Raw genomic sequence first — 27,047 nt, forward strand, 5'->3', positions numbered from 1 at the left:
TCTTGAGAGTCTATTTTCATCCATTGTGCTGGGTACACAGTGGGCCTTTTCAATCTAGAAATTCATATCCCTCTGTTTGGCATTTTCTTGAATTATTTCTTTTGATTCCTTCTCTCCTCTTCACTTTCTGTTTGCCCATGATGTAGATATCTTCCCCTAATGCTGACAATCTTCAACAGTCTGTTCACATATAAGAATGAAGTGCTGAGTGTCTGTCCTAAGCTCTATGGTGTGGCCCGTAGCCCAATCTCTGTAGGTGTATCTTTAGGTCTTTTCTCACGGATTGGTCCTATTCCCCAGAGACGATTCTCTCTCTTGCCTGCTTCCTGTGTCCTGTGAGCTGGTCTTGGCAAGTTACACTATTGTGGGGTCCTGCAATGAAAAGCAGGCTGCTTCTCAGCTTTCTCAACCCCCAACTATAATTCAGCTTTCATCATCCGCTTCTTCAATTGTTTTTTTTTAAGAGACAGGATCTTGCTATGTTGCACACACTGACTTCAAACTCCTGGACTCAAGTGATCCTCCTGCCTTGGCCTCCCAAGTTGTTGGTTGATAGTGTGAGCCACTGCACCCAGCTTTATCTGCTTTAAAGCTCTCAAAGTTTTACTTTTTCCTTCTCCATCCTCTTTGTCTTTATTTATTTATTTATTTTTTTGGACTTTTTTTTTTTTTGAGACAGAGTCTCGCTCTGTTGCCCAGGCCTTAGTGCAGTGGCGCGACCTCAGCTCACTGCAAGCTCCACCTCCCGGGTTCACACTATTCTCCTGCCTCAGCCTCTCGAGTAGCTGGGACTACAGGTGTCCGCCACCGCACTCAGCTAATTTTTTTTTTGTATTTTTAGTAGAGATGGGGTTTCATCCTGGTCTCGATCTCCTGACCTCATGATCCGCCCACCTTGACCTCTCAAAGTGCTGGGATTACAGGGTTAGCCACCATGCCCGGCCTCCTCTTTGTCTTTATATGTTTATATCTTTGTTTCTTTGGGGGTATTAGGTATAATTGGCAATAAAAATTGCAGTGTACATCATATATTCACAGTGTACATCATGTAATTTTGATATATATATCGAAATATATGTCTATTTATATATAATGTATGTGTATGTATATGTGTATATTAATATATATACATATATATGGGCTTCTCTTTATGTATTTAAGTATATATACACATATAAGTATATATACATATACATACACACATTGTGAAATGAACACCCCAATCAAGCTAACTAACCTATCCGTCAGCTCGTATACTTATCTTTATCTTTTTCTTTTTTTGTGATGCAAACATTTAAGATCTACTCTCTGTCTTTTTTTTTTAAATTGAGACAGAGTCTTTATCTGTTGCCGAGGCTGGAGTACAGTGGTGCGATCACGGCTCACTGCAACCTCTGCCTCCAGGGTTCAAGTGATTCTCCTGCCTCAGCCTCCCAAATAGCTGGGATTACCGGTGTGTGCCATCGTGCCCAGCTAATTTTTGTGTTTTTAGTAGAGACTGCGTTCACCATGTTGCCCAGGCTAGTCTCAAGCTCCTGGCCTCAAGTGATTCAGCTGCCTTGGCCTCCCAAAGTGCTGGATTACAGGCGTGAACCACTGCACCTGGCCAAGATCTATTCTCTTAACAAACATGCTTATCTCTTTAAAAGCATTTTTTGGCTGGGCATGGTGGCTCATGTCTGTAATCCCAGCACTTTGGGAGGCTGAGGTGGATGGATTGCTTGAGGCCAGGAGTTTGAGACCAGCCTGGGCAACCCAGTAAAATCATGTCTCTAAAAAAATTTTTTAATTAACTGGGCATAGTGGTGTGTGCCTATAGTCCCAGCCCAGCTACTCAAAAGGCTGAGGTGGGAGAGGATCGCTCAGGCATGGAATGTGGAGGCTGCAGTGAGATGTGATTGCACCATTGCACTTCAGCCCCTGGGTGACAGAGTGAGACCTCATCTCTAGGAAAAAAAAAAAGCATTTTTTACTGTCACTTGAGTGGTCTATAGATAGCAACAGGAGGTAATATATGTGTTCAGCCATCTTTGTAACCTTATAATCTGAGACAGTCTCAGAAAGTAAGAACTTTTCCTGCTCCACTTTGTAATGTTTTCTCCCTAGTCTTTAAAAAAATAATAATTTTAAAATATTTTATAAGTATAATTAACTTACAATAAATTGTACACATTAAAAGTATACAATTTAGTAAATTCATACATATCTACAAAACCAACACCACAATCAAAATAGTGAATTTAAGGCTGGGCATAGTGCTCACACCTGTAATCCCAGCACTTTGGGAGGCCAAGGTGGGAGGATCACTTGAGACCAGGACTTAGAGACCAGGCTGAGAGACAGAGTGAAACCCCATCTCTACAAAAATTCGTTTTTAATACATTAGCCAAGTGTGGTGGCACGAGCCTGTAGTCTCAGCTACTTGGGAGGCTGAAGTGGGAGGATAGATTGAGGCCAGGAGTTTGAAGCTGCAGTGAGCTATGATCAAGCCTCTGCACTCCAGCCTGGACAAAAGAGACAGACCCTGCCTCTAAACCCAAGAAAAAATATTTTTTTAAAGATAGTAAAGTGACCTATCACTCCCGAAAGTTTCCTTATGAAGCTTTGATATCACGCCCTCCTACCAACCCCATCCCCCACACCCAAGCCACCTCTGATCTATTTTCTGTCACTACAGTTTGAATTTTCTAAAATTTCACACAAATGGAATCACAGTATGAACTGTTTTTTTATAGGGTGGGTGGTCGGGCTTCTTTCACTCTGCATTTTTTTGATATTTGTCCATACTGTAGTAGATATCAGTAGGTCATTCCTTTTAATTACCGAGTAGTCATTTGTTATATAGATATATAACACAATTTGTTTTCATCTATTCATCTGTGGACCCACATTTGGGCTGTTTCCACTTTTGCTCTTACTAATAAAGCTGCTATTTATATAAAAGTCTTAATATGGATATACACTTTCATTTCTCTTGGCTAAATACTAAGGAATTGAAGGCCTAGGTTATAGGGTCGGTGTATTTGTAACTTTTTTTTTTTTTTTTTTTTTTGAGACAGAGTCTTGCTCTGTCGCCCAGGCTGGAGTGCAGTGGCCGGATCTCAGCTCACTGCAAGCTTCGCCTCCCGGGTTCACGCCATTCTCCTGCCTCAGCCTCCTGAGTACCTGGGACTACAGGCACCGCCACCTCGCCCAGCTAGTTTTTTGTATTTTTTTAGTAGAGACGGGGTTTCACCGTGTTAGCCAGGATGGTCTCGATCTCCTGACCTCGTGATCCGCCCGTCTCGGCCTCCCAAAGTGCTGGGATTACAGGCTTGAGCCACCGCGCCCTGCCTGTATTTGTAACTTTTTAAGAAAGTGTCCAGTTGTTTTCCAAAGAGGTTAGAGCTTTATGTTCCCACTCGCAGTGTACGGAATTCCAGTTGCGTCACATCCTTGCTAACATTTGGTATGATGAGACTTTAAAATTTTGGCCTTTCTAATAAGTGCGTTGTATCTCATTGTGGTTTTATTTATTTTTATTTTTTATTTTTTGAGACAGGGTCTCACTCTGTCACTCAGGTTGGAGTGGCGTGATCACAGCTGTCTGCAGCTTTGACCTCCTGGGCTCAAGCCATCCTCCCACCTTAGCTTCCCGAGTAGCTGGGACAACCAGTGTGCACCACCATACCTGGCTAATTTTTGTATTTTTGTAATTTTTGTATTTTTTGCCCAGGCTGGTCTCAAACTCCGAGGCTTGAGTCATCTGCCCGCCTTGGGCTCCTCAAGTGCTGGGATTACGGGTGTGAGCCACTGCGCCCAGCCCTCATTGTGGTTTTAATTTGCATTTTCCTCCTGACTAATGAACACTGAACATCCATTTAGATGATGCTATTACATTCCATAACTTCTTTGGTGGTGTGTCTGTTCACATCTTTTGCCCACACCTAATCTTTTTTTAAAGGGATTGCTCATTTTAAAAATTATTGAGTATTTTATAATGGACAAAAATATATACTCATGGAGTATAATGTGATGTTTTAATATATGTATACATTGTGGAATGATTAAATCAAACTAATTAACATATACATCATTGTGGTTTTGATTTGTATTTCCCTGACGATTAGTGATGTTGAACATTTTTTCATATATTTGTTAGCCATTTGTAAACAACAAGGTATGTATATTTCAAAGCAGTTAGAAGAGAGGACTTGAAATGTTCTCAACACATAGAAATGATAAACATTTAAAGTGATGATTACCTCAAATACTCTTGAGTTGGTCATTACACATTCTATGGATGTCACAAAATATCATATGTACCCCATAAATATGTAAAATATTACGTATCAATAAAAAATAGATGCATCACAAGGCCATGTGGGCATGGTGGCTCACACCTGTAATCCCAGCACTTTGGGAGGCCGAGGTGGGTGGATCACTTGAGGTCAGGAGTTCAAGACCAGCCTGGCCAACATGGTAAAACCCTGTCTCTACTAAAAATACAAAAAATAGCTGGGTGAAGTGGCGCATGCCTGTAGTCCCAGCTACTCAGGAGGCTGAGGCAGAAGAATTGCTTCAACCCGGGAAGTGGAGGTTGCAGTGACCCGAGATTGCGCCATTGCACTCCAACCTGGGCCACGGAGCAAGGTTCTGTCTTTTTTTTTTTTTTTTTTAAAAGGATGCATCATTTCATGTACTTATTTTTTCATGTTGAGATATCTAAAATCTACCCTCTTAGCAATTTTTTTTTGAGACAGAGTCTGACTCTGTCACCCAAGCTGGAGTACAGTGGCACCATCTCAGCTCACTGCAAACTCCACCTCCCAGATTCCAGTGATCCTCCTGCCTCAGCCTCCCAAGTAGCTGTGATTACAGGCATGCACCACCACACCTGGCTAATTTTTTGTATTTTTAGTAGAAGTGAGGTTTCACCATGTTGGCCAGGCTGGTCTTGAACTCCTGACCTCAAGTGATCTGCCTGCCTCGGCTTCTCGAAGTGCTGGGATTATAGGCGTGAGCCACTGCACCTGGCCTTTCTTAGCAATTTTCTCATATACAATGCTCATATTTTTAAAATATGAGCACTTTGACATTTATTTATTCATCCATCCATGCAATTAAAAAATATTAAGTACCTACAATGGCCCCAAAAAGATAAAACATATTGCAAAGTATAATCAAATGCTGATGTTTATTTTATTTCATTTTATACAATACACTTGTAGTAGCCTTCTCCGGAGGGACAAAAACAATAGGATATATATTTATATACGAAAGGGAATTTTTGAGAGAGAATTGGCTCACATGATTACAAAGGCAAAGTTCCAGGACAAGCTGTCTGCAAGTCAGAAAATGAGAAAAGCCAATAACGTGTCTCAGTCCAACTCCAAAAGCCTCAAAACCAAGGAAGCCAACAATGCAACCCCCAGTCTGAGGCTAAAGGCCTGAGAGCCTGCGGCAGGCTCTCAGGTGCAAGGCAGGTGGTGCAAGTGTCAGAGTCCAAGAGCCAAAGAACCTGGAGTCTGATGTCCAAAGACAGGAGGAGAAAAGCTGTCCTGCTCCAGAAGGGAGAAAGAAGGCAGTGTTTGTAGCATGAGTGAGGACTGTAATCTCAGTACTTTGGGAGGCCAAGGTGGGAGGATTGCTTGAGCCTGGGAATTCAAGACCAGCCTGGGCAACACAGTGAAACTCTGTCTCTACAAAAAATACACAATTAGCCAGGTGTGGTAGCATGTATCTGTAGTCCCAGCTATGCAGGAGACTGAGGCAGGAGGATCACCTCAACCCAGGGAGGTCAAGGCTGCAGTGAGCTGTGATCATGCCACTGCACTTCAGCTTGGATGACAGAGTGAGACCCTGTCTCTGGGTGACAGAGAGAGGACGGAAGGAAGGAAGGAAGGAAGGAAGGAAGGAAGGGTAGGGAGGGAGGGGAGGAAGAAAGGAAGGAAAAGAGAGAGAAGGAAGGAGGGAGGGTGGAAAGAAAGAGAAAGAAAAGAAAGAAAGAAAGAGAGAAAGAAAGAAAGAAATAGGAAGGAAAGGAAGGGAAGGGAGAAGAAGGAGGAGGAAGGAAGGGAGGGAAAGAAAAAGGAAAGAAAGAAAAAGGAAGGGAAGGGAGAAGAAGGAGGAGGAAGGAAGGGAGGGAAAGAAAGAGAAAAGAAAGAAAGAAAGAAAAAGAAAAAGAAAGGGAAAGAAAGAAAGAAAGAAAGAAAAAGAAAGAAAGAAAGAAAGAAAGAAAGAAAGAAAGAAAGAAAGAAAAGAAAAGAAAAGAGAGGTGTATTTGGCTCACAGTTACGTAGTGTGTGTGAGAAGCATGATGCTAGCATCTGCTTCTGGTGAGGAACTCAGGAAGCTTCATATATTAGTCCGTTTTCACGCTGCTGATAAAAATATACCCAAGACTGGGAAGAAAAAGCAGTTTAATTGGATTTACAGCTCCACTTGGCTGGGGAGGCCTCAGAATCCTGGCAGGAGGCGAAAGGCACTTCTTACATGGTGGCTGCAAGAGAAAAATGAGGAAGCAGCAAAAGCGGAATCCCCTGATAAACCCATCAGATCTCATGGAGGAGATCTCCACCAACTGCAATCTCCACCTCCTGGGTTCAAGCAATTCTGGTGCCTCAGGAGATTTATTCCCATCAAATCTCATGAGACTTATTCACTATCATGAGAATAGCATGGGAAAGTCTGGCACCTATGATTGAATTACCTCCCCCTGGGTCCTTCCCACGGGTCCTTCCCACAATACGTGGGAATTCTGGGAGATGCAGTTCAGGTTGAGATTTGGGTGGGGACACAGTCAAACCATATAATTTTGCCCCTGGTCCCTCCAAATCTCATGTCCTGAGTAGCTGGGATGACTCTTGGGCTCAAATGATCATCCCACATCAGCCTCCCAACTAGTAAGGACTACAGACATAGGCCACCACATCTTGCTAATTTTTTTTATTTTTTGGGAGATGAGGTCTTGCTATGTTACCCAGGCTGGTCTCAAACTCCTGACCTCAAGTGATCTTGCTACCTCAGCCTCCAAAAATGCTGGGATTACAGGTGCAAGACACTATACTGGACTCTTTCTGTTATTAATTTTAATGGATTAATTTTTTATTTTTTTACAAAAATGTCCTGCAGTATTAATTTTGTTTTTTGTTTTGAGTCTCACTCGTCACCCAGGGTGGACTGCAGTGTGATCATGGTGCACTGCAGCCTTAACTTCCCTGGGTTCAGGTGATCCTCCTACTTCAGCCTCCTGCGTAGCTGGGAGTACAGGCAAATGCCACCAACCTGGCTAATTATTTTTTCTATTTTTTGTAGAGATGGGGTTTTGCCATGTTGCCCAGGCTGAAATTTTAATTTAATGCCATTGTAGTCAGAAGATATACTTTGAATCTTTTAAAGTATGTCTTGTATGTCTTGAATCTTTTAAAATTTACTGACACTTGTTTCATGCTTCAGAATATGCTCTACCTTGGTAAGTGTGCACTTGAAAAGATGTGCAAGCCAGAGTGGTGGCTCACGCCTGTGACACCTCACTTTGGGAGGCCGAGGCAGGCTGATCATCTGAGATCAGGAGTTCGAGACCAGCCTGGCCAACATGGTGAAACCCTGTTTCTACTAAAAATACAAAAAATTAGCTGGGTGTGGTGGCACACGCCTACAGTCCCAGCTACTCGGGAGGCTGAGGCAGAAGAATCGCTTGAGCCCGGGAGGCAGAAGTTGTAGTGAGCCAAGATTGTGCCACTGCACTCCAGCCTGGACAACAGAGCGAGACTCCATCTCAAAAAAAAGAAAAGAAAAAAGATGTGTATTTGACTATTGTGATTATTGTTAGGTGGAATGTTCCATAAACGTGATGTGGTCAAGTTGCTTGTTCAAGTCTTCTATCTCCTACTTATTTATTTGTCCTTGTTCAATCAATTATTGAAGGAGAAGGAGTGTCGTACACTTTGAATATAATTGTGTATTTGTTTATTTCTCCTTGCAGTTCAATCAGATTTTGACCCATGTATTTTCAAGTTCTGTTATTAGGTGCATACGTTTAGGATTTTTATGCCCTTTTGATGAATCAAGCCTTATAGCATTATGAAATGGCTCTCTTTGTTCCTAGCAATATTCTTTTCTCTGAAATGTACTTTGCCTAATATTATTACCTCTCTGGCTCTCTTTTGATTAGTGCTAAAATGGGATTTTTTTCCCCCATCCATTCACTTTTAACCTATTTGTGTCTTCATATTCAGGACTAGGGCTGGGCATGGTGGCTCACACCTGTAAACCCAGCACCTTGGGAGGCCAATGTGGGCAGATCACTTTGAGCCCAGGAGTTTGAGACCAGTCTAGGTAACATGGCAAGACCCTTTCTTTAAATAAAAAATTACATTATAAAAACATATCCAGGACTGGTTTCATTTATGATGCATAGAGCTGGGTCTTACTTTTCTTTAGCCAAATCTGAAACTTCTGCCTTTTAATCATGATATTTAGATCATTTTAATTTACAGAAAGTATTCACGTGATTAGATTTAAATCCACTATATTGTTCTTTGTTTTCCATTTGTCCCATCTGTTTTTTATTCCCTTCTTCTCTTTTTTCTGCCTCCTTGGGGAATAACTGAGCTTTTTAAAAAATGATTCCACTTTATTTCCTTTTGTGGATTATTAGCTATAATGCTTTATTTTGTTTTGGTAGTCGGTTTAAGGTTCATAGTATTACATGTTTACCATAACACAGCCTACCTTTAAGTGATGTTATATGACTTTATATCTAATACTAGAACCTTACGCTGGCATATTTCCATTTCATTTCTTTCAGGCTTTGAGGTATTGCTGACATACACTATACTTCTACATAACTTATAAACCCCACAAGATATTATTATTATTATTGCTTTAAACAGTCAATTGTCTTTTAAAGAGATTTAAACAATAAGAAAAAAAGGCTATACTTACTCAATAGTTTCCATTCCCACTATTTTTTATTCCTTTGTGTAAATCCAGATTTTTATTTTGTATTATTTTCCATCTGTCTGAAGAACGTGTGTGTGTGTGTGCGCTTGAAATGGAGTTTGCTCTGTCACTCACACTAGAGTGTAGTGGTGAAATCTCTGCTCACTTCGACCTACGTCTCCCAGGTTCAAGCAATACTCCTGCCTCAGCCTCCTGAGTAGCTGGGATTACAAGCTTGCACGATCAAACCCAGCTAATTTTTGTATTTTTAGTAAAGATGGAGTTCCACCATGCTGGCCAGGCTGGTCTTGAACTCCTGACATCAAGGGATTCGCCCACCTTGGCCTCCCAAAGTGCTAGGATTGCAGGCATGAACTACCATGCCCAGCTGTCTGAAGAACTTTCTTTAACAGTTCCTATTAGGCCGGGCACGGTGGCTCACGCCTGTAATCCCAGCACTTTGGGAGGCCGAGGCAGGTGGATCACAAGGTCAGGAGATCGAGACCATCCTGGCTAACACTGTGAAACCCTGTCTCTACTAAAAATATGAAAAATTAGCTGGGCGTGGTGTTGGGCACCTGTAGTTTGGCAGGAGAATGGTGAGAAACCGGGAGGCGGAGCTTGCAGTGAGCCAAGATTGTGCCACTGCACTCCAACCTGGGCGACAGAGCAAGACTCTGTCTCAAAAAAATAAAAAATAAAAAAAAAGTTCCTATTATGCCAGTCTGGAGTGATTGTTTCTTTCAGTTTTTGTACATCTGAAAGACTATTTGTTTCTCTTCATTTTTGAAAGATGGTTTTTTGTTTTTTTTTTTTTTTTGGATATAGAACCACACATGTATATTATTAGTTTTGCTCTGTTGTCCAGGTTGAAGTGCAGTAGCATGATCATAGCTCACTGCAGCCTTGAACTCCTGGGCTCTAACAATCCTTCCACCTCAGCCTCTGAAGTAGCTTTGACAACAAGGACATACCATCATGCCTGGCTAATTCTTTTATTTTTTGTAGAGACAGTGGATTGCTATGTTGCCCAGGCTGGTCTTGAACTCCTGGCTTCAAGCAATCCTCCTGCCTCAGCCTCCCAAAGCATCCTTCAGTTCTTTAAAGATGTTGCAATGCTTCTTCACTTTCTTTTGACTTACATAGTTCATGACAAGAAGTCTGCCAAATGAATGTATCTTTTTTCTCTGGATGCTTTTAAGATTTTCTCTTAGTCTCTGGCTTTAACCAATTTGATGATAATGAGCCTTTTGTAGTTTTCATGAGTCATGTGCTTGAGTTTCACTGGGCTTCCTGAACCCATAGGTATATCATTTTTATCTGGTTTGACAATTTTCCTCCATTATTTTTGAAATGTCTTTACTGTCATCTTCCTTCCCCCATTCTCTCCTTTAGGGACTCTAATTACATGTATATCTGACCACCTAAAGTTCTGTACCTCCCTAATTCTCTGTTCATGTTATTTGGTCTTTTTTGCTCTGTTCATTTTAGATATTTTCTGTTGCTATGCCTCCAAGTCCACTAATCTTTTCTCCTACAATGTTTAATCTGTCACTAATCCTCTCCAGTGTAACTGAGTTTTCATCCTTAGACGTTCAATTTGGGTAATTTGTTATATTTACTATGTCTCTTCTTAACATGTACAATCTTTCCTCATTCAGAAATATATGTAATATTGTTATAATAACCGTTTTAATTTTCTTGCCCACTAATTCCACATTTGATGTCATTTCTGGGTCCCTTTTGGGTGACTGATTTTTCTCCTTAAGTTAAATTTTTCTTGTTCTTTGTTTGTCTAGTAAATTTATAACTGGGTGTCAGACATTGTGAATTTTACCTGGTGCCAGATGCTTTTGTCTTCTGTTAAATATTCTTGAACTTTTTTCTGGGATGCAATTAAATTTATGGTGAGCACTCTGTTCTTTCATGTCTTGCATTTAAGCTGGGTTAGGTGGGATCAGAGCAGTGCTCAGTCTAGAGTTAATTTTTTTCCACTTGTGGACTTCACCAAAACAAAAAACGTTTGCTCCTCAGAAAACATTCTTTTATTTATTTATTTATTTATTTATTTGAGACAGAGTCTCACTCAGTTGCCCACGTTGGAGTGCAGTGGCACAATCTCAGCTCACTGCAACCTCTGCCTCCCAGGTTCAGGAAATTCTCACGCCTCAGCCTCCCAAGTAGCTGGAATTACAGGTGTACACCACCATGCCTGGCTAATTTTCATATTTTTAGTAGAGACAGGGTTTTGCCATGTTGGCCAGGCTGGTGTTGAACTCCTGACCTCAGGTAATCCACCTGCCTCAGCCTCCCAAAGTGCTGGGATTACAGGTGTGAGCCATCAGAAAACCTTTTTTTTTTTTTTTTTTTTTTTGAGACAGTCTAACACTGTTGCCTGGGCTGGCATACAATGGTGTGGTCTTGGCTCACTGCAACCTCCACCTCCCGAGTTCAAGCGATTCGCCTGCCTCAGCCTCCCGAATAGCTGGGATTACAGGCACCCGCCACCACACCCAGCTAATTTTTTGTATTTTAGTAGAGACGGAGTTTCACTATGTTGGCCAGGCTGGTCTCAAACTCCTGACCTGGTGATCCGCCTGCCTTGGCCTCCAAAGTGCTGGGATTACAGGTATGAGCCAGCGTTCCCAGCCCAGAAGACATTCTTAAAAAATGAAAAGACAAGCCACAGACTGGAGAAAATATTTTGATGCTACACATGTGAAAAAGGACTTGTATCCATAATACACAAAGAACCCTTAAAACCCAATAATAATAAAGCAAACACTCCAATTTTTAAAATGGGCAAAAGATTTTGGGAGACACTTCACCAAACAAAACATAGGATGACAATTAAACACATGAAAAGATGCTTAACATCATTAGTCATTAGGGAAATGCAAATTTAAGCCACAGTAACACATTGCTACACCGCTATTAGAATGGTTAAAAACCCAAACCAAAAAACTGACAATACCACATGCTGACGATGACCTTGAGCAAATGTAATTCTCACACATTGTTGGGGTAAATGACAAATGGTACAATCACTTTGAAAAACAGTTTGGCAGTTTCTCATGAAGTTAAACATTCACTTAGCATCCAGTGCAGCCATACAATACCACTCTGAGGTATTTACCCAAAAGAAATGAAAACCTATGCTTACCAAAAACACCTGTATTCAAATATTTATAGCTGTTTTATTCATCATTGCCAAAAACTGGAAGCAAACAAATGACCAGTTGCTGGTTAATGAATAACAAACTGAGGCCTATCCGTACAATAGGATACTACTCAGCACCAGAAAGAAAAAATAACTGATACACGTAACACTCATCTGATCAGATAAATCTGATAATTCTGCTATGTGAAATAAACACACTCAAAGGCCACATATCATAAGATTCCACTTACATGACATTCTACAAAGGGGAAAACGATGAAAACAGGAAAGAGAGTACTGGTTGTGGGGGGCTTGCTGTAGGGATCAGGGTTGACAACAAAAGAGCATGAGGAATTTTTTTTTTTTTTTTTTTTTTTTGAGATAGAGTCTTGCTGTGTCACCCAGGCTGGAGTACAGGGGCGTGATCTCCGCTCATTGCAACCTCTGCCTCCAGGGTTCAAGCAATTCTCCTGCCTCAGCCTCCCGAGTAACTGGGATTAAAGGCGCCTGCCACCATGCCCGGCTAAGTTTTGTATTTTTTTTTTTTTTTAGTAGAGATGAGGTTTCACCACGTTGGCCAGGCTAGTCTCAAACTCCTGACTTCAAATAATCTGCCCACCTCAGCCTCCCAAAATGCTGGGATTACAGACTTGAGCTACTGCACCCCGCCCTGAGGGAACTTTTTTTTTTTTTTAGATGGAGTCTCTCTGTGTCACCCAGGCTGAAGTGCGGTGGCACAATCTCAGCTCACTGCAACCTCCGCCTCCCAGATTCAAATGATTCTCTTGCCTTAGCCTCCCAAGTAGCTGGGATTACAGGCGCACACCACCATGCCCAGCTAATTTTTTGTATTTTTAGTAGAGACAGGGTTTCACCATGATGGCCAAGCTGGTCTTGAACTCCTGACCTCGTGATCCGCCTGCCTCAGGCTCCCAAAGTGTTGGGATTACAGACGTGAGCCGCTGCACACTGCCATGACAGAACTTTTAAGGGGAATGGAAATGTCTATGTCTTGATATTGGTGGCAGTTCCATGACTGTATTTGTTTCTGAAACTCATAGAACTGCATATTAAAGAGGATGAAATTTACTGTATGAAAATTGTACCTCAATAAACCTGACTTTTTAAAAAGCTGGCCCGGCGCAGTGGCTCACGCTTGTAATCCCAGCACTTTGGGAGGCCGAGGCAGGAGGATCACTTGAGCTCAGGAGTTCGAGACCAGACTGGCTAACATGGCCAAGCCCCACCTCTACCAAAAATACAAAAATTCGCCTGGTGTGGTGGTGCACACCTGTGGTCTCAATTACTCCGGAGGCTGAGGTGGGAGGATCACTGAAGTCCAGGAAGTGGAGCCTGCAGTGAGCCAAGATCATGCCACTGCACTCCAGCCTGGGTGACAGAGTGAGACCTGTTCCCCCACCCACTCTCCTCAAAAAAAAAAAAAAAAAGCCAAAGGAAATTTGCCACCATCAATATTAAGGTTCTTTCCAAAAATTCATTCTAAAACCGTAATGGAAATTCCCAGAATCCAGTTCCAAACACATTCTGAGCAGTCAGAACAACTCTGGAATTGAAAAAGAGCTCTCAGAGTGGCACACTGTGAAGGGACAGTACTGGGATGGGGGTGGGGGTAAGTAAAAAACAAAAAGTTGACAATAATCTAAAACTTCAAAGAGTTGTGGATTTACACATTATGAAACAAACCAGAGGATGTCAAGACACTTCAATTTCAAGCTGTCTTCTGCGGGGCAAAGAGTTGGAGACCAATGTTCCAAGTCCCTCTTTGGAAAGTTACCAGCTTTGAAAACTGAATTTGAGCAACTCATTTATCCTCTTTGGGCCCCATTTTCTTCCTGTGGTAAATGAGGGCAGTAGAATGGGTAACTCTAAGATTTCATTCTCTGAATTCATTCATTCAATGTTCTTTCTCTATAAATTCTTGTAATTTTAACTACTGTCTATCTGCTCGTGAGGCTGGGTGCAGCGGCTAACGCCTGTAATCTCAGCACTTTGGGAAGCCAAGGTGGGAGGATCGCTTGAGCTCAGGTGTTCAAGACCAGCCTGGGAAACACAGCAAGACCTCATCTCTATAAAAATAAAAAATAGGCCGGGCGTGGTAACTCACGCCTGTAATCCTAGCACTTTGGGAGGCTGAGGCAGGTGGATTGCTTGATGTCAGGAGTTCAAAACCAGCCTGGCCAACATGGTGAAACTCTGTCTTTACCAAAAATACAAAAATTAGCCAGGAGTGGTGGAGCACGCCTGTGGTCCCAGCTACTCGGGAGGCTGAGGCAGGAGAATCACTTGAACCCGGGAGGCAGAGGTTGCAGTGAGCCGAGATCGCACCATTGCACTCCAACCTGGGCAACAGAGCGAGACTGCATCTCAAAAAATAAAAATAAAATAAAAAAATATATATCTGCTCACAAGTTCCTAATTTATACCTTCTGTGTCTTTAACTATGTATCTGGGTAGCCCCCACCAAGGAACCTTAAACTCAAAGGGAAATTTAACTCACCTTTCTCCTCCCTAAGCCCTACCTCTTCCTACCTCCCTCTCTCCTCTGTCTCCCCCCATCCTCCTCAGTAGTAAAACCTCCAGTGTCACAGAATCCAGAAACCCAGAAGCCATTTTTGACTCCTTCCTCTCCCTCATTTCCCATTACCCAGGCAATTGCCAACCCTTACATTTTGACTTTTATTTTTAGATAGGGTCTCGCTCTACCACCCGGGCTGGAGTGCAGTGGCAGGATCATAGCTAACTGTAGCCTCAACCTCCTGGGCTCAAGCGCTCCTCCTGCCTCAGTCTCCAGAGTGGCTGAGCTTGCAGGTGCACACCACCATGCTCAGCTAACATTTTGACTACTTGATAATTCTCAAAGCAATTCTCAGCTCCACATCTCTATCACCATTGCCCTAATTCAAGCCCTCGTTGTCATCTCTGGCCTGGACTACTGCCAACAACTTCCCTGCCATAGTCCTGTTGGCCCCATATTCATCCTCCACACAGACACCAGAATTGTCTTTCTAAAATACAAATCAGAGCATGTCACACCTCTGCTTAAAGCCCTCCAGAACCAACGGCAGTGATTCCTCTTTCTTGAGTCACAGACTCCTTTGAAAATCTGAAGGTAGCAATTAACTCACTCTCCAAAAAAAAAAAAAAAAAAAGCATACTCACACACATACACACACAGAGGGAAGATATAACAAACCCCCTAAAATCCATCTGGAGACTACTTTTTTTTTTTTTTTTTTTGAGACAGGGTCTCACTCTGTCACCCAGGCTAGAGTGCAGTGGTGTGATCTCAGCTCGCTGCAACCTCCACATCCCATACTCAACCAATTCTCTTGCCTCAGCCTCCCTAGTAGCTGGACTACAGACACGTGTCAGCACATCTGGCTAACTTTTTTCATATTTTTTGGTAGAAATGGGGTTTTGCCATGTTGCCCAGGCTGGGCTCAAACTCCTGGGCTCAAGTGATCCACTCACCTTGGCCTCCCAAAGTGCGGGGATTACAGGTGTGAGCCACCACACCTGGCCTCTTTTTTTTTTTTTTAATTAGAGATGGGATCTTGCTATGTTGGCCAGGCTGGCCTTGAACTCTTGGGCTCAAGCGAGCCTTCCATGTAGCTGGGACCATAGGCATGGACCACCACGTCAGACCAACCATCCAGAGACTCTTGGTCTACATGATAAAGTCCAACCACTTAACACATCACCAAAGTATCCCTTACACAGTACACATTATGCTCAGGCAACCCTAAATTTTCTTTTTTTAAAGCTATTCATTAGAAATCTTTAAATAATTTGCTGAATTACAACTTTATAAATGATAGTTACTCTAATCCTGGTGACCTTATACATTGTGTCACAACAACTCGTAATGAAATTATAGTTTACTATCTGTGACATATTTGTACCTTTTTCTTTGCTGTCCTATTTAGCTGGAACATCCTCACCCTCTTCTTTCTCTGACAAGTCTTACTTCTCTTCAGTATGACTCTGGCATCACCTTCTCTTGGAAGCTTTGCTTTACTTTCTCAGTCTGGGTTAGAGGTTCAGCCACGGTGCATATTTCTAAAACTCCACTGCAAATTTCTTTCTATATGTCTGACCTGCTGCCACCGACATCCCGAACATTATACTTTGAGGGCAGGAAACAGTACTGTGTAGCATTTAACACAGGTCCTAGACATAGATAGAGCTCAAAAACATCTGTGGAAGGAGGAAGGGTGGGAAAGAGGGAGGGAATTAAAAAAGAAGGGAGGGAGGGAGAGAAGGAGGCAAATCTTGTGACTCCAAATCCTAATTTCTTCAGACTTCATATATTTCTTTCTGCAAAACACGTGCCTAACAAAGAGTGCAGCTGTGCTTTACAAGTATTTTCTGATGAAGGAGTAAGATACTGCTTATCTCCTTTTTACAAATGAGGAACTTAAGTGCAGAGACATTCCCTGCCACAGAAAACAGCACGTTTCCTAAATGTGTTGTTAGTCCTAATATATCTACGGGCATTACCTCCAAGAACATAATGTCAAACATTAGGAAAAGCATAAATCAAATAACAAAATATTTGAAGACTGAATTCAGTGACTATCTTATACACTAAAGCCTGCTTTAGCATAGACTGTAAATAATTCTATGAAAGATTCTTGGCTACCAATTGACCTTATAATGCCAGCAGAAAAAATATATATATTTTTACTGTTTAACCCAAAAAAAACCATGGTTCCTCTTTTAGGATCTTATGCAATTTCTGTGGCCACAAAAGAACACTGTGTGCACTTTATATATTTTTTTCCTTTCTTTTTTCTTTTTTTAGAGATAGCATCTTGCTCTGCCACCCAGGTTAGAGTACAGTGGCATGGTCATAGCTCACTGCAGCCTCAAATTCCTGGGCTCAAGCTATCCTCTTGTCTCAGCCTCCTGAGTAGCTGAGGCTACAAGCATGTGCCTCTACGCTCAGTTAATTTTTTAATTTTTTTGTAGAGACCAGGTCTCGCTGTATTGCCCAGGCTGGTCTTGAACTCCTGGGCTCCAGTGATCTTCCCGCCTAGGCCTCCCAAAATGCTGGGGATACAGGTGTGAACCACTGCACTCTGCCTACTTTATCTTATTTTAAAATTTCCTTCACATGTGTTGGTACTAATAGAACAGAATTGCGTGAGTCAAATTAGTAACCAGTAGTGACTTCTACAAAAGCTTTCATTACTTCAAAACCACTGATAATACAGCCATAGAAAGTATCAACCAAGAATAACTAAATCACTTAGGTATAAAACTCGCAGATTCCCCAAAGACAGAAAAACCTTCGACCCCATAACTATGACTACCTGAGAAGTGGATACAGCTTTTCTGGGCATCATAGAAAAACATCTTAAGATCACAAAGTCTCCTGATAAAAACCAAAAAGCTTGCAGGTGAGCAGTCTGGGTATTTAAGAAAAAACAAAAAACCAAAAAGCTCTACTCAGACAAACCACCTACTGTGAGGTTCACAAGAATTTGCTATTTCAGAGGGAATAAAGGATACAGCACAGTGGCAAGACCAAGCTAAGCCAATTTCCAATTTCCAGCCCTTCAGTTCCCCCTCTCCATATTCTTTTCTTTTTTCTTTTTTTTTTTTTTTTTTTTTTTTTGAGAAGGAGTCTCGCTGTGTCTCCAGGCTGGAGTGCAGTGGCACGATCTCGGGTCACTGCAACCTCCACCTCCCAGGTTCAAGCGATTCTCCTGCCTCAGCCTCCTGAGTAGCTGGGACTACAGGCGTGCACCACCACACCCAGCTGATTTTTGTATTTTTAGTAGAGACAGGATTTTACCGTGTTGTCCAGGATGGTCTTGATCTCTCTACCTCGTGATCCGCCCACCTTGGTCTCCCAAAGTGCTGGGATTACAAGCATGAGCCACCTTGCCCGGCCCCCTCTTCAAATTCTTATTCCTATTATCTACAAGATCCCTTTCAAAGTTAAGAAAAATGATAAAATACAATACTCTTGAGATTATTTGCTTTTTGTCAAATCAAAATCTTTGCCCAAAGATTAAGGCAATATCTGGTAGGCATGTGGGGAGGCAGCAAGATTGTAATTTTGAACTTGAATGCTAGGGGTTAGTTACCGTCACACTGCTTGCCAAGAGTCATGCAAGGATGAGATGAGAGGAACACAAAGAACCGTGGATATGTTGCCGAAGCCGAGGCATTTTGTGGGCTTCTCAAATGAGCAGGAATACCCTCCCGCAGTAAAATGTAGTCGATACCTTTGTTTAAAGAACAATTTGGAAAAATACTTCTTCACAAGACCTAAAAGATGGCCATATTTAACTTTGGAACAGTTTGTTCCTTTTACTTTAAATGGAAGAGCATTTTCTTTCCCATGAGCATTAAAGACAGCACTATATCTCCATTTTTAAGTAGTTTTAGGCTGGGCGTACTGGCTCACATGTGTAATCCCAGCACTTTGGGAGGAGGCTGAGGCAGGAGGATTGCTTGAGCTCAGGAGTTCAAGACCAGCCTAGGCAACACAGTGAAACCCCATCTCTACCAAAAATACAAATATTAGCGGGGTGTCGTGGTGCATGCTTGTAGTCCCACGACTCAGGAGGTTGAGGTGGGAGGCTTGCTTGAGCCCATAAGGCAGAGGTTTCAGTGAGCTGAGACCACACCACTGCACTTCAGCCTGGGTGACAGAGACAGGTCTTGTCTCAAAAAAAATTTAAAAAGTAGTTTAAGGGGGCAAAAAGTGGGATCCCTTTTCTGACCTGGCTAAAGCTTCCTTCACTGATGCACGCAATTATTTATTTATTTATTTATTTATTTATTTATTTATTTATTTATGTTTTGAGATGGAGTCTCACTCTGTCACCCAGGGTAGAGTGCAATGGTGCGATCTTGGCTCACTGTAACCTCTGCCTCCCAGGCTCAAGCGATTCTCCCGCTTCAGCCTCCCAAGCAGCTGGGATTACAGGCGTCCGCCACTACGCCCGGCTAATTTTTGTATTTTTAGTAGAAACAGGGTTTCACCATGTTGGCCAGGCTGGTCTCAAACTCTTCAAGTGATCTGCCCGCCTCAGCCTCCCAAAGTGCTGGGATTACAGGCATGAGCCATCGCGCCTGGCCAGACTCATGCAATTTTTAATGTATATTTAGTCATCATAATAACTGTGTCGGAAGGTTTAACTAAAAGAAAGCATACTGAAATACTTTTCCTGGGGAAAGGCAATGACCACGCATTTCTTAAATAGAATAAAATTGGTGATTTATACACCAGTTCCCCTACCCTCATCTCTTTAAACTTTGTACCCCTTGTGCCCAGCAAGAAATAGTAGAAATAGGTATTCTGTCAGGCATGGTGGCTCACGCCTGTAATCCTAGCACTTTGGGAGGGTCACTTGAGCCCAGGAGTTCAAGATTAGCCTGAGCAATACAGTGAGATCTCATCTCTACCAACAAATTTTTCAAAAAATTAACCAGGTGTGGTGGCACGTGCCTGTGGTCCCAGGTACTCAGGAGGCTGAGGTGGGAGGCTTGCTAGAGCCCAGGAGGTTGAAGAAAGAGAGAAAGAAAGAGAGAGGGAGGGAGGGAACGAAGGAGGAAAGGAAGGAAGGAAGGAAAAAAATAGGTATTAAATTAAAGTTTCTTAAATAAAAACGGATTTTTTCTTCCTAATGCATGTTCTCTCCTCATTTTTCTTATCCGAAGTCTTCCCTTGGAATATAAGTAAGTTTTCCTCCTTCACATTTAATATTTCATTGCCTGATTGTTTTTCAGTTTAAACAACAGGAGAATCCAATAACAAATCTTTACCAACAGCTAAGAGTTACTGAAAGTGCCTTTTTAGTTATAAAAAGTTAATCCATTTTTAATGTAAGGCAAGCAGTTCACAATTAAACCTAAGAGGATAATTTACTATAGATAGATGTGAAGTACCTAAAAAGAAATGAATATCCAATCTACACCTATATAATGGCAAAAAATAGAGCTAGACTTTCAGAGTCAGAGGGGACCTTAAAGTCAGGTCGGCAGGTCTGGGCTCACATTCAATCCAAACCAAGCTTTGCTGAGTGTCCCTTCCCTCCACTTTCTCCTGAATCATTCCCCCTTGGGCTAGGAGTTTCCAAGAAGGCAAATAAAGGAAGATAAGCAACAAGGGAAAAGGATGGCAACTCAAATGTGCAGTTCAAGGCTTTGAATACGAATTTTTTTTAACACTAATGAAAAAGGTAGTATCACAGCTCTTAAAATATTGAAATACTTCTCTCTGTCCAATATCAGCACATAATGCAGAAAAGCCCATTGGGAACATGTTCCTCTCCTTTAAATGCCACTTGGAAAGCTTCTTCATTATTCATAAATGATGAATAAAAGACCGGGCGTGGCCAGGCATGGTGGCTCACACCTGTAATCCCAGAACTTTGGGAGGCTGAGGCAGGTGGATTGCTTGAGGTCAGTTCGAGATGAGCCTGGCCAACATGGTGAAACCTCGTCTCTACTAAAAATATAAAAATTAGCTGGGTGTGGTGGCACGCACCTGTAATCCCAGCTACTCAGGAGGCTGAGGCAGGAGAATTGCTTGAACCTGGGAGGTGGAGGTTGCAGTGAGCTGAGATCACACCACCGCACTCCAGCCTGGGTGACAGAGCGAGACTCAGTCTCAAAAAAAAAAAGTACTGTTTACAATATAAGGGAAATTGGGATCTCATGTTCTAATTCAAGGAATTTAAGGCTATTAACCATTTTAAAGTTCTCATGTTTAAGCTTCTCACTTTATCTTTCTTTATTCAAGAAAATCCATAATAGCAAGTGTTGACAAAAATGTGAGGAACTGGAACTGCCATACACTCTAGTGGGAGTGGAAATTGGTATAACCACTGTGGAAAACTGTTTGACAGTATCTATCAAAACTGAACATATCCCTTCCCTATGATCCAGGAATTCTACGTGTGGGCATAATCCTTCATATACGGTGTTTATGTCCACCATACATAAAACAATGTTCACAGCAGTGCTATGCATAATTACACAAAATTGGAACAACTTCCATGTGCTTCAAGAACAGAATGGATAAAATAAATTATAACATCTATTCATACCATGAAATGGTACTGGCAATTAAAAAAAAAAAACAAAACACACTGCTACAGAGAACAAGGTTGAATCTTATTATTATAATGTTGAGTAAAAGAAACTGGACATAAAAGAGCACACGATGATAGTTTGCTTCACATGAAGTTCAAACACAGGCAAAAGTAACCTATGGCATCAGAAGTCAGAATAGAGGCTACCTGGGGAGGGAGCACTGACAGAGAGGTTGGAGCTAGAATTGCTTTATATTTCAGTCTGATCATGGTTATTTGGGCACACACATATATGAAAACTAATGAAATTGTACTCTTAATATTTGTGCATATTTACTGTGTGCCAATTATACTTCATTTAGAAATATCTGGAGAAAGATATAGAAATTTCTGAATTCTTTCCTAAATATAAAAGAATTCAATACAGCTTAAATATAGTTGCAAGTATTGACGCTTATACCTTTAGAAAGCCCATTATGCTTCTGAAAAATGCCCTTACTACTTAATATCATACATAATAGAAAGCTAACATTTTGTATTAATGGAATCTGAAAAACACATTGTACTATACATTTGAAATTACAGATTTACTAACTAGTAAAGATAAATGTTTGAGAACTAAACTACAATGTTTAAGAACTAAAATTTAAAAATGTTTTTCCACTTTTTTCCCTTGATTTACATTTTTTACTTTTTATATTTCATAATTATTTGTAACAAAAGCTATTAGATATAATTCCTGCACTTCTATATTGCAAGTATTTTCTCTATTTACCACAGAGACTTCAAGTCTTAGCATTTCAGAGCTGAAGGGGACACGCACGGACTCCCTCACTGCACAGATGAGGACGCGGAGGCCGGGGGAGGTGAGTGTCAGTCCCAAGGTTGCAGACCTAGGACAGGGACCCGGGCTCCCGGGCTCCCAGAACTCTGTCGCCTTCAACCCAAATTCGATTCAATCCTCTCATCCTTCCAAATAGAAAGCTGACACGAACCGATCGGAAGCTTTTTTTTTTTTTTTCCAATAACTATGCTACCCAGCAGATTCTTTGGGGACAGTCCTCGGAGTCCTTGAAAACCCCACTGGGGTTTAATGCCAGGATAAGAAGAGCGTAGAAGAAAGAGACAGCTAGTATTTTAATATATAAATCTGTTTGCATAATATTTCCTAGGTAAACTATTCGCTGATCCAACCAAAATTCGGCGGGGCTGGGGTGTATCGTTATTGAGGACGACTCGCTCTAGGGGAGAACCCGGACGCATTTTTCCATCAGAGTTCCCTCTATAAATCAAAACCTCAAAAGAAGAGTTAACGACGACACCCAGGAGTCTACAGTATCCAGGGGTCGGTCCAGGAGAGGTCCCTGGCCACCTGGCGCAGAGCTCGCGGCCGCAGACTCCCACGGACGGCCCAGCACCGGAGCGCGCGGGCCGAGCTGCCCCAGACCCGGCGCAGCGCCTCGGGGAGGCCGTCTGCAAAGTCCGGGCCGCCACTCGGGACCGCGGACCGGGCCAGAGGAGGGACGTCGGAGAAGAGGGAAGAGGACGCGGGGTGGGAAAAGCCGGGGCCGCGGGCAAGTAGTGGGCGAGTCCGGAGGGCGCGAAAGAGGGGAGGGGCGCGGGAGGCAATGGAAGGAGCGAGCGCGGGGAGGAGCGAGGCGGCTGGGCCGGAGGAGGCGCGCGCCCGGGTCCACAGTGCTGGGTGGGGGCTGAGGGGCCGCGAGGGGCTGCGAGCGGGCTAGCGGGGCCTTACCGAGCAGCGGCAGCCGGCCGCCGCCGCGCGCCAACGCCGGCATGGCCTCCGGAGCCCGGGGTCCCCAGGCCGCGCCGGCCCAGCCCTGCGATGCCGCCTGGAGCGGCGCGCCCCGCGCTGCAGGTGGCTCTCTTAAGGATGCGCGTCACCGACCGCAAATTCCCTCGGACTGGTGCAAAGTGGAAGGGGGGAGGAACCCTCTCCCCAGAGGCAGGGGCCGAGGCGGGAGCGGAGAGGTTGGGCCGAGCCGAGCAGCCGGTGCCTGGCGCAGCGCTGCAGCCGAGCCCACGTGCCCGCCGCGGTCCGCAGCCTGCGCTTGGCGGCCCTCGGGGCTCCCCGACTGCGGCGGGGAAGATTGGGCGCGGTCCCGCTGGAGAAGTTGCACGGGCTCCGTGGCTCTGCCTCCTTGCTGCCCCTGTGAGTCCCCGAACTCTGTCGTTTGGATCCGGGGCGTGGGGACTGCAGGGAGCCACAAACCACCCTTCTAGCGCTCTGGGATCTTTGAGGCCCTGAGAAGGGCGCTGAATCCGCGCGGCACGCTGGCGACTCCGTCCAGCGCACAGGCGAGCATGGGGTCTCATTCCATTCCCCCTGGATCTTAATTGTGGACTGATTTCCTTTGTCTCTCCCTCCATCTCCTAGGATGCCCAGGACCCAGTCAGCGGCGGGAGCAAGAAAAACAGGCAGGGTTTCAATGTCAACCAAGGCATAGGGAGGTTAACAAACACCCCTGAAAACAAAACACACAGAAAATACATCCCAGAGGAAGTTGCGAATCATCCGCTCAATGGTTCTTCTTCTTCGCATAATTTTTCGAGTTGAAAATTATTATTATTTTCCTGCAATAAGTTGAAGATTGGAAAGCTCTGGATGCCAATTCTGGTTCTTCCCTTACTTAACTGGCCGTTTGACCTCCACAAACCTCTGTTTACTCATCGTAAAGGAAAGGGGTAGTAGACCAAATGGTTTATAATGTCTCTCCCAATTCTAGGAATTCCATGCTCTTAATTATTTTAATCATTTTCTAATAAAGCATGAAAATTGTTTACTCTTGGCCATACAGTTATTTTCCTTAGATGTTGTTTACAGTACAGTAATTCTTTCCCCCAGGACATGGCCGAAACTTTAGAATTGTCTACTGCGGTGCAGCCACTATAGGAAACACTATAGAGGTTTCTCGAAAAATTAAAAAAAATATGGTCCAGCAATTCCATTTCTGGTCATGTAGCCAAAAGAATTGAAAGCAGGGTTTTGAAGAGATGTCTGTACACCCATGTTTAAAGCAGCATTATTCACAGTAGCCAAAAGGTAGAAGCAACCCATGTCCACAACAGATGAATGATGAACAAAAATGCAGTATATACATACGACTGAGTATTTTCCAGCTTCAAAAAGGAGGGAAATTCTGATACATGCTAAAATATGGATGAATCTTGACGACATTATGCTAAGTGAAATAAGCTAGTCCCGAAACATACAATGCTGTATCCCATTACGAATTCATAAAGACAGAAAGTAGAATGGTGGTTACCATGGGCTGGGGGCAGGGGGAAATGGGGAGCCAGTGTTTATTGGATACAGAGTTTCAGTTTTGCAAGATGAACAGAGTTCTGGAGACTGGTTGCTCAACAATGTGAATGTACTTAACGCTACTAAACTGTACACTTAAAAATAGCTAAGGCCGGGTGCGGTGGTTCCTGCCTGTAATCCTAGCACTTTGGGAGGCCGAAGCGGGCAGATCACCTGAGGTCAGCAGTTCAAGATCAGCCTAGCCAACATGGTGAAACCCCATCTCTACAAAAATACAACAATTAGCCAGGCGTAGTGGTGCATGCCTGTAATCCCAGCTACCTGGGAGGTTGAGGCAGGAGAATCTCTGGAACCCGGGAGGCAGAGGCTGCAGTGAGCTGAGATTGCACCACTGCACTCCATCCAGCCTGGGTGACAGAGCCAGACTCTGTCTCAAAAAAAAAAAAAAAAAAAAAAAAGGTTAAGATGGTAAATTTTATGTATGTGTATTTTACCTCAATTTTAAATTTTTAAAGTTTTTGTGTAGCTGCTGAGGGTTTAAAAATTTTGTTAAAGAGTTTTGTGTCTACCTTAGGTCAGAAACAGCAATGAAGGAAGAAGGCCTGAAATAAGTGAAACATGAGGAGACAAGGCAATGAAACGGGCTGGTTATGGGGAGAAAAGTGAGCTTCCAATGACCAAGACCTAACACACTACCTTTTATTTAAAGCTTGATTGCTGTCTTAAAGGAAACTGATTGGCTGGGCGCTGTGGCTCACGCCTGTAATCCCAGCACTTCGGGAGGCCAAAGCGGATGGATCATTTGAGGTCAGAAGTTGGAGACCAGCCTAACCAACATGGTGAAACCCTGTCTCTACCAAAAATACAAAAAGTAGCTGGGTGTGATGGCACATGCCTATAGTTCCAGCTACTCGGGAGGCTGAGGCAGGGGAATTGCTTGAACCCAGGAAGTGGATGTTGCAGTGAACTGAGATCATGCCACCGCACTCCAGCCTGGGCAACAGAGCAAGACTTGGTCTTAAAAAAAAATAAAACGAAATTCGGCCTGGCGCAGTGGCTCACGCTTGTAATCCCAGCACTTTGGGAAGCCAAGGAAGGTGGATCATGAGGTCAGGAGTTCAAGACCAGCCTGGCCAAGATGGTGAAACCCCGTCTTGACTAAAAATACAAAAAATTAGCCGGGCGTGGTGGCATGTGCCTGTAATCCCAGCTACTTAGGAGGCTGAGGCAGAGAATTGCTTAAACCTGGGGAGTGGAGGTTGCAAGAGCCAAGATAGCGCCACTGCACTCCAGCCTGGGTGACAGAGGGAGACACCATCTCAAAAAAATAAATAAAATTTAAAAACTAAAAAAAAAAAAAAAAGAAAAGAAACTGATTGTTATACATTTGCAGAACATCAGCTTGAGTGCAGCAGTATTCAGGATACAAAATCATAAAGATACTGCTGTTTTGTCCAAGAATCTTGGACACAAGGCAGAGATCTCCATGAAAAGGGTGTTGGTGAGAGAGGAGAAGTTAGGAATGGTTTCTTTTTTTCTGAGACGGAGTCTTGCTCTGTCGCCCAGGCTAGAGTGCAGTGGCGCGATCTTGGCTCACTACAACATCTGCTTCCCAGGTTCAAGCAATTCCCCTGCCTCAGCGCCCTAAGTAGCTGGGATTACAGGCGCACGCCACTGCGCCCGGCTAAGTTTGTATTTTTAGTAGAGAAGGGTTTCACTATCTTGGCCAGGCTGGTCTCAAACTCCTGACCTCGTGATCCACCCGCCTTGGCCTCCCAAAGTGCTGGGATTACAGGTGTGGGTCACCACAGCCAGTCAGGAATGGCTTCTATGCACACTTGATTTTCCATGGAAATTGGTGGAAAAAATAATTCTAGAAAGAGCAAATCTTATAGACTGAAATATTTTGGAGTATGAGGTATAGGCTAACAGAAGGTGAAGTAATGCCCCTGGTTTTTTGAGATGTGCCAAGAATCATATCTAATATGAGAACTAATTTCTTCCTCACAGCAACACTAAGGAAAGTAGCCTGAGATTATCTAGAGTCCTGGATTACACGCCCAGGTATGCACGCCCAAGTATGAAATTTTGGTGTCAGAGCTCATGATAGGAATTCTGCAATAAAGAAACTCTTAAAGGGTCAAAAGCAACCAGAAGAAATTAAGTGAAACAGGAGAAATCAGAAAAGAGAAGGGTAAGTTTGTTTCTGGGTTGAATGGAGCGTCCAATGCTAACTCCACAAAAGGATGTATTTTATCTAGATTCTTAGTACTGTGATGCTTAGCTGCTACACAGCCATGAGTAAGTGGTCATCTATCTTACCAGCATCTTGATGCCATGTTTCCACCCCTTAAGTCACACAAATATCTCCTCTGCCTTTCTTCTCTCTCTTCAAAAATTGTGACATAGTTTCAGTAGCAGCTCACAGGTGAAATATTTTAATGTCATTTTTAACATACAAAGCTTTATGTTCTCCTGAAAATAAGGGACAAACAAAAGGAATATTTGAATAGGGTTCACGTGAATTCAGTTGAGATATCAACTTCATACTACAGTTTTACACATCTTTTATTAATAGGGGCTTTGAACTCACCAATTGGCAAAA

At 43.1% G+C, this 27,047-nt stretch overlaps 1 protein-coding gene across 3 annotated transcripts in view; it reads right to left on the reverse strand.

Moving 5' to 3' along the window:
* The window catches only part of FLT3 (fms related tyrosine kinase 3), a 103,634-nt gene that overhangs the window by 73,021 nt on the left and 3,566 nt on the right, over nt 1–27,047 (reverse strand). For 2 of the 3 annotated variants that reach the window (XM_021929520.2, XM_009191689.3), the window contains exon 1: nt 22,913–23,164. In XM_021929520.2, coding sequence (XP_021785212.2) covers nt 22,913–22,955 — 43 coding nt within the window. In that variant the 5' untranslated portion in view covers nt 22,956–23,164. Of the gene's footprint in view, nt 1–22,912; nt 23,165–26,764; nt 26,918–27,047 lie in introns of those variants that run through there. The other variant, XM_021929518.2, reaches the window with a different exon arrangement.

This window comes from Papio anubis, chromosome 15 (genome assembly GCF_008728515.1).
Source record: "Papio anubis isolate 15944 chromosome 15, Panubis1.0, whole genome shotgun sequence".
NCBI classification, from domain to species: Eukaryota; Metazoa; Chordata; class Mammalia; order Primates; family Cercopithecidae; genus Papio; species Papio anubis.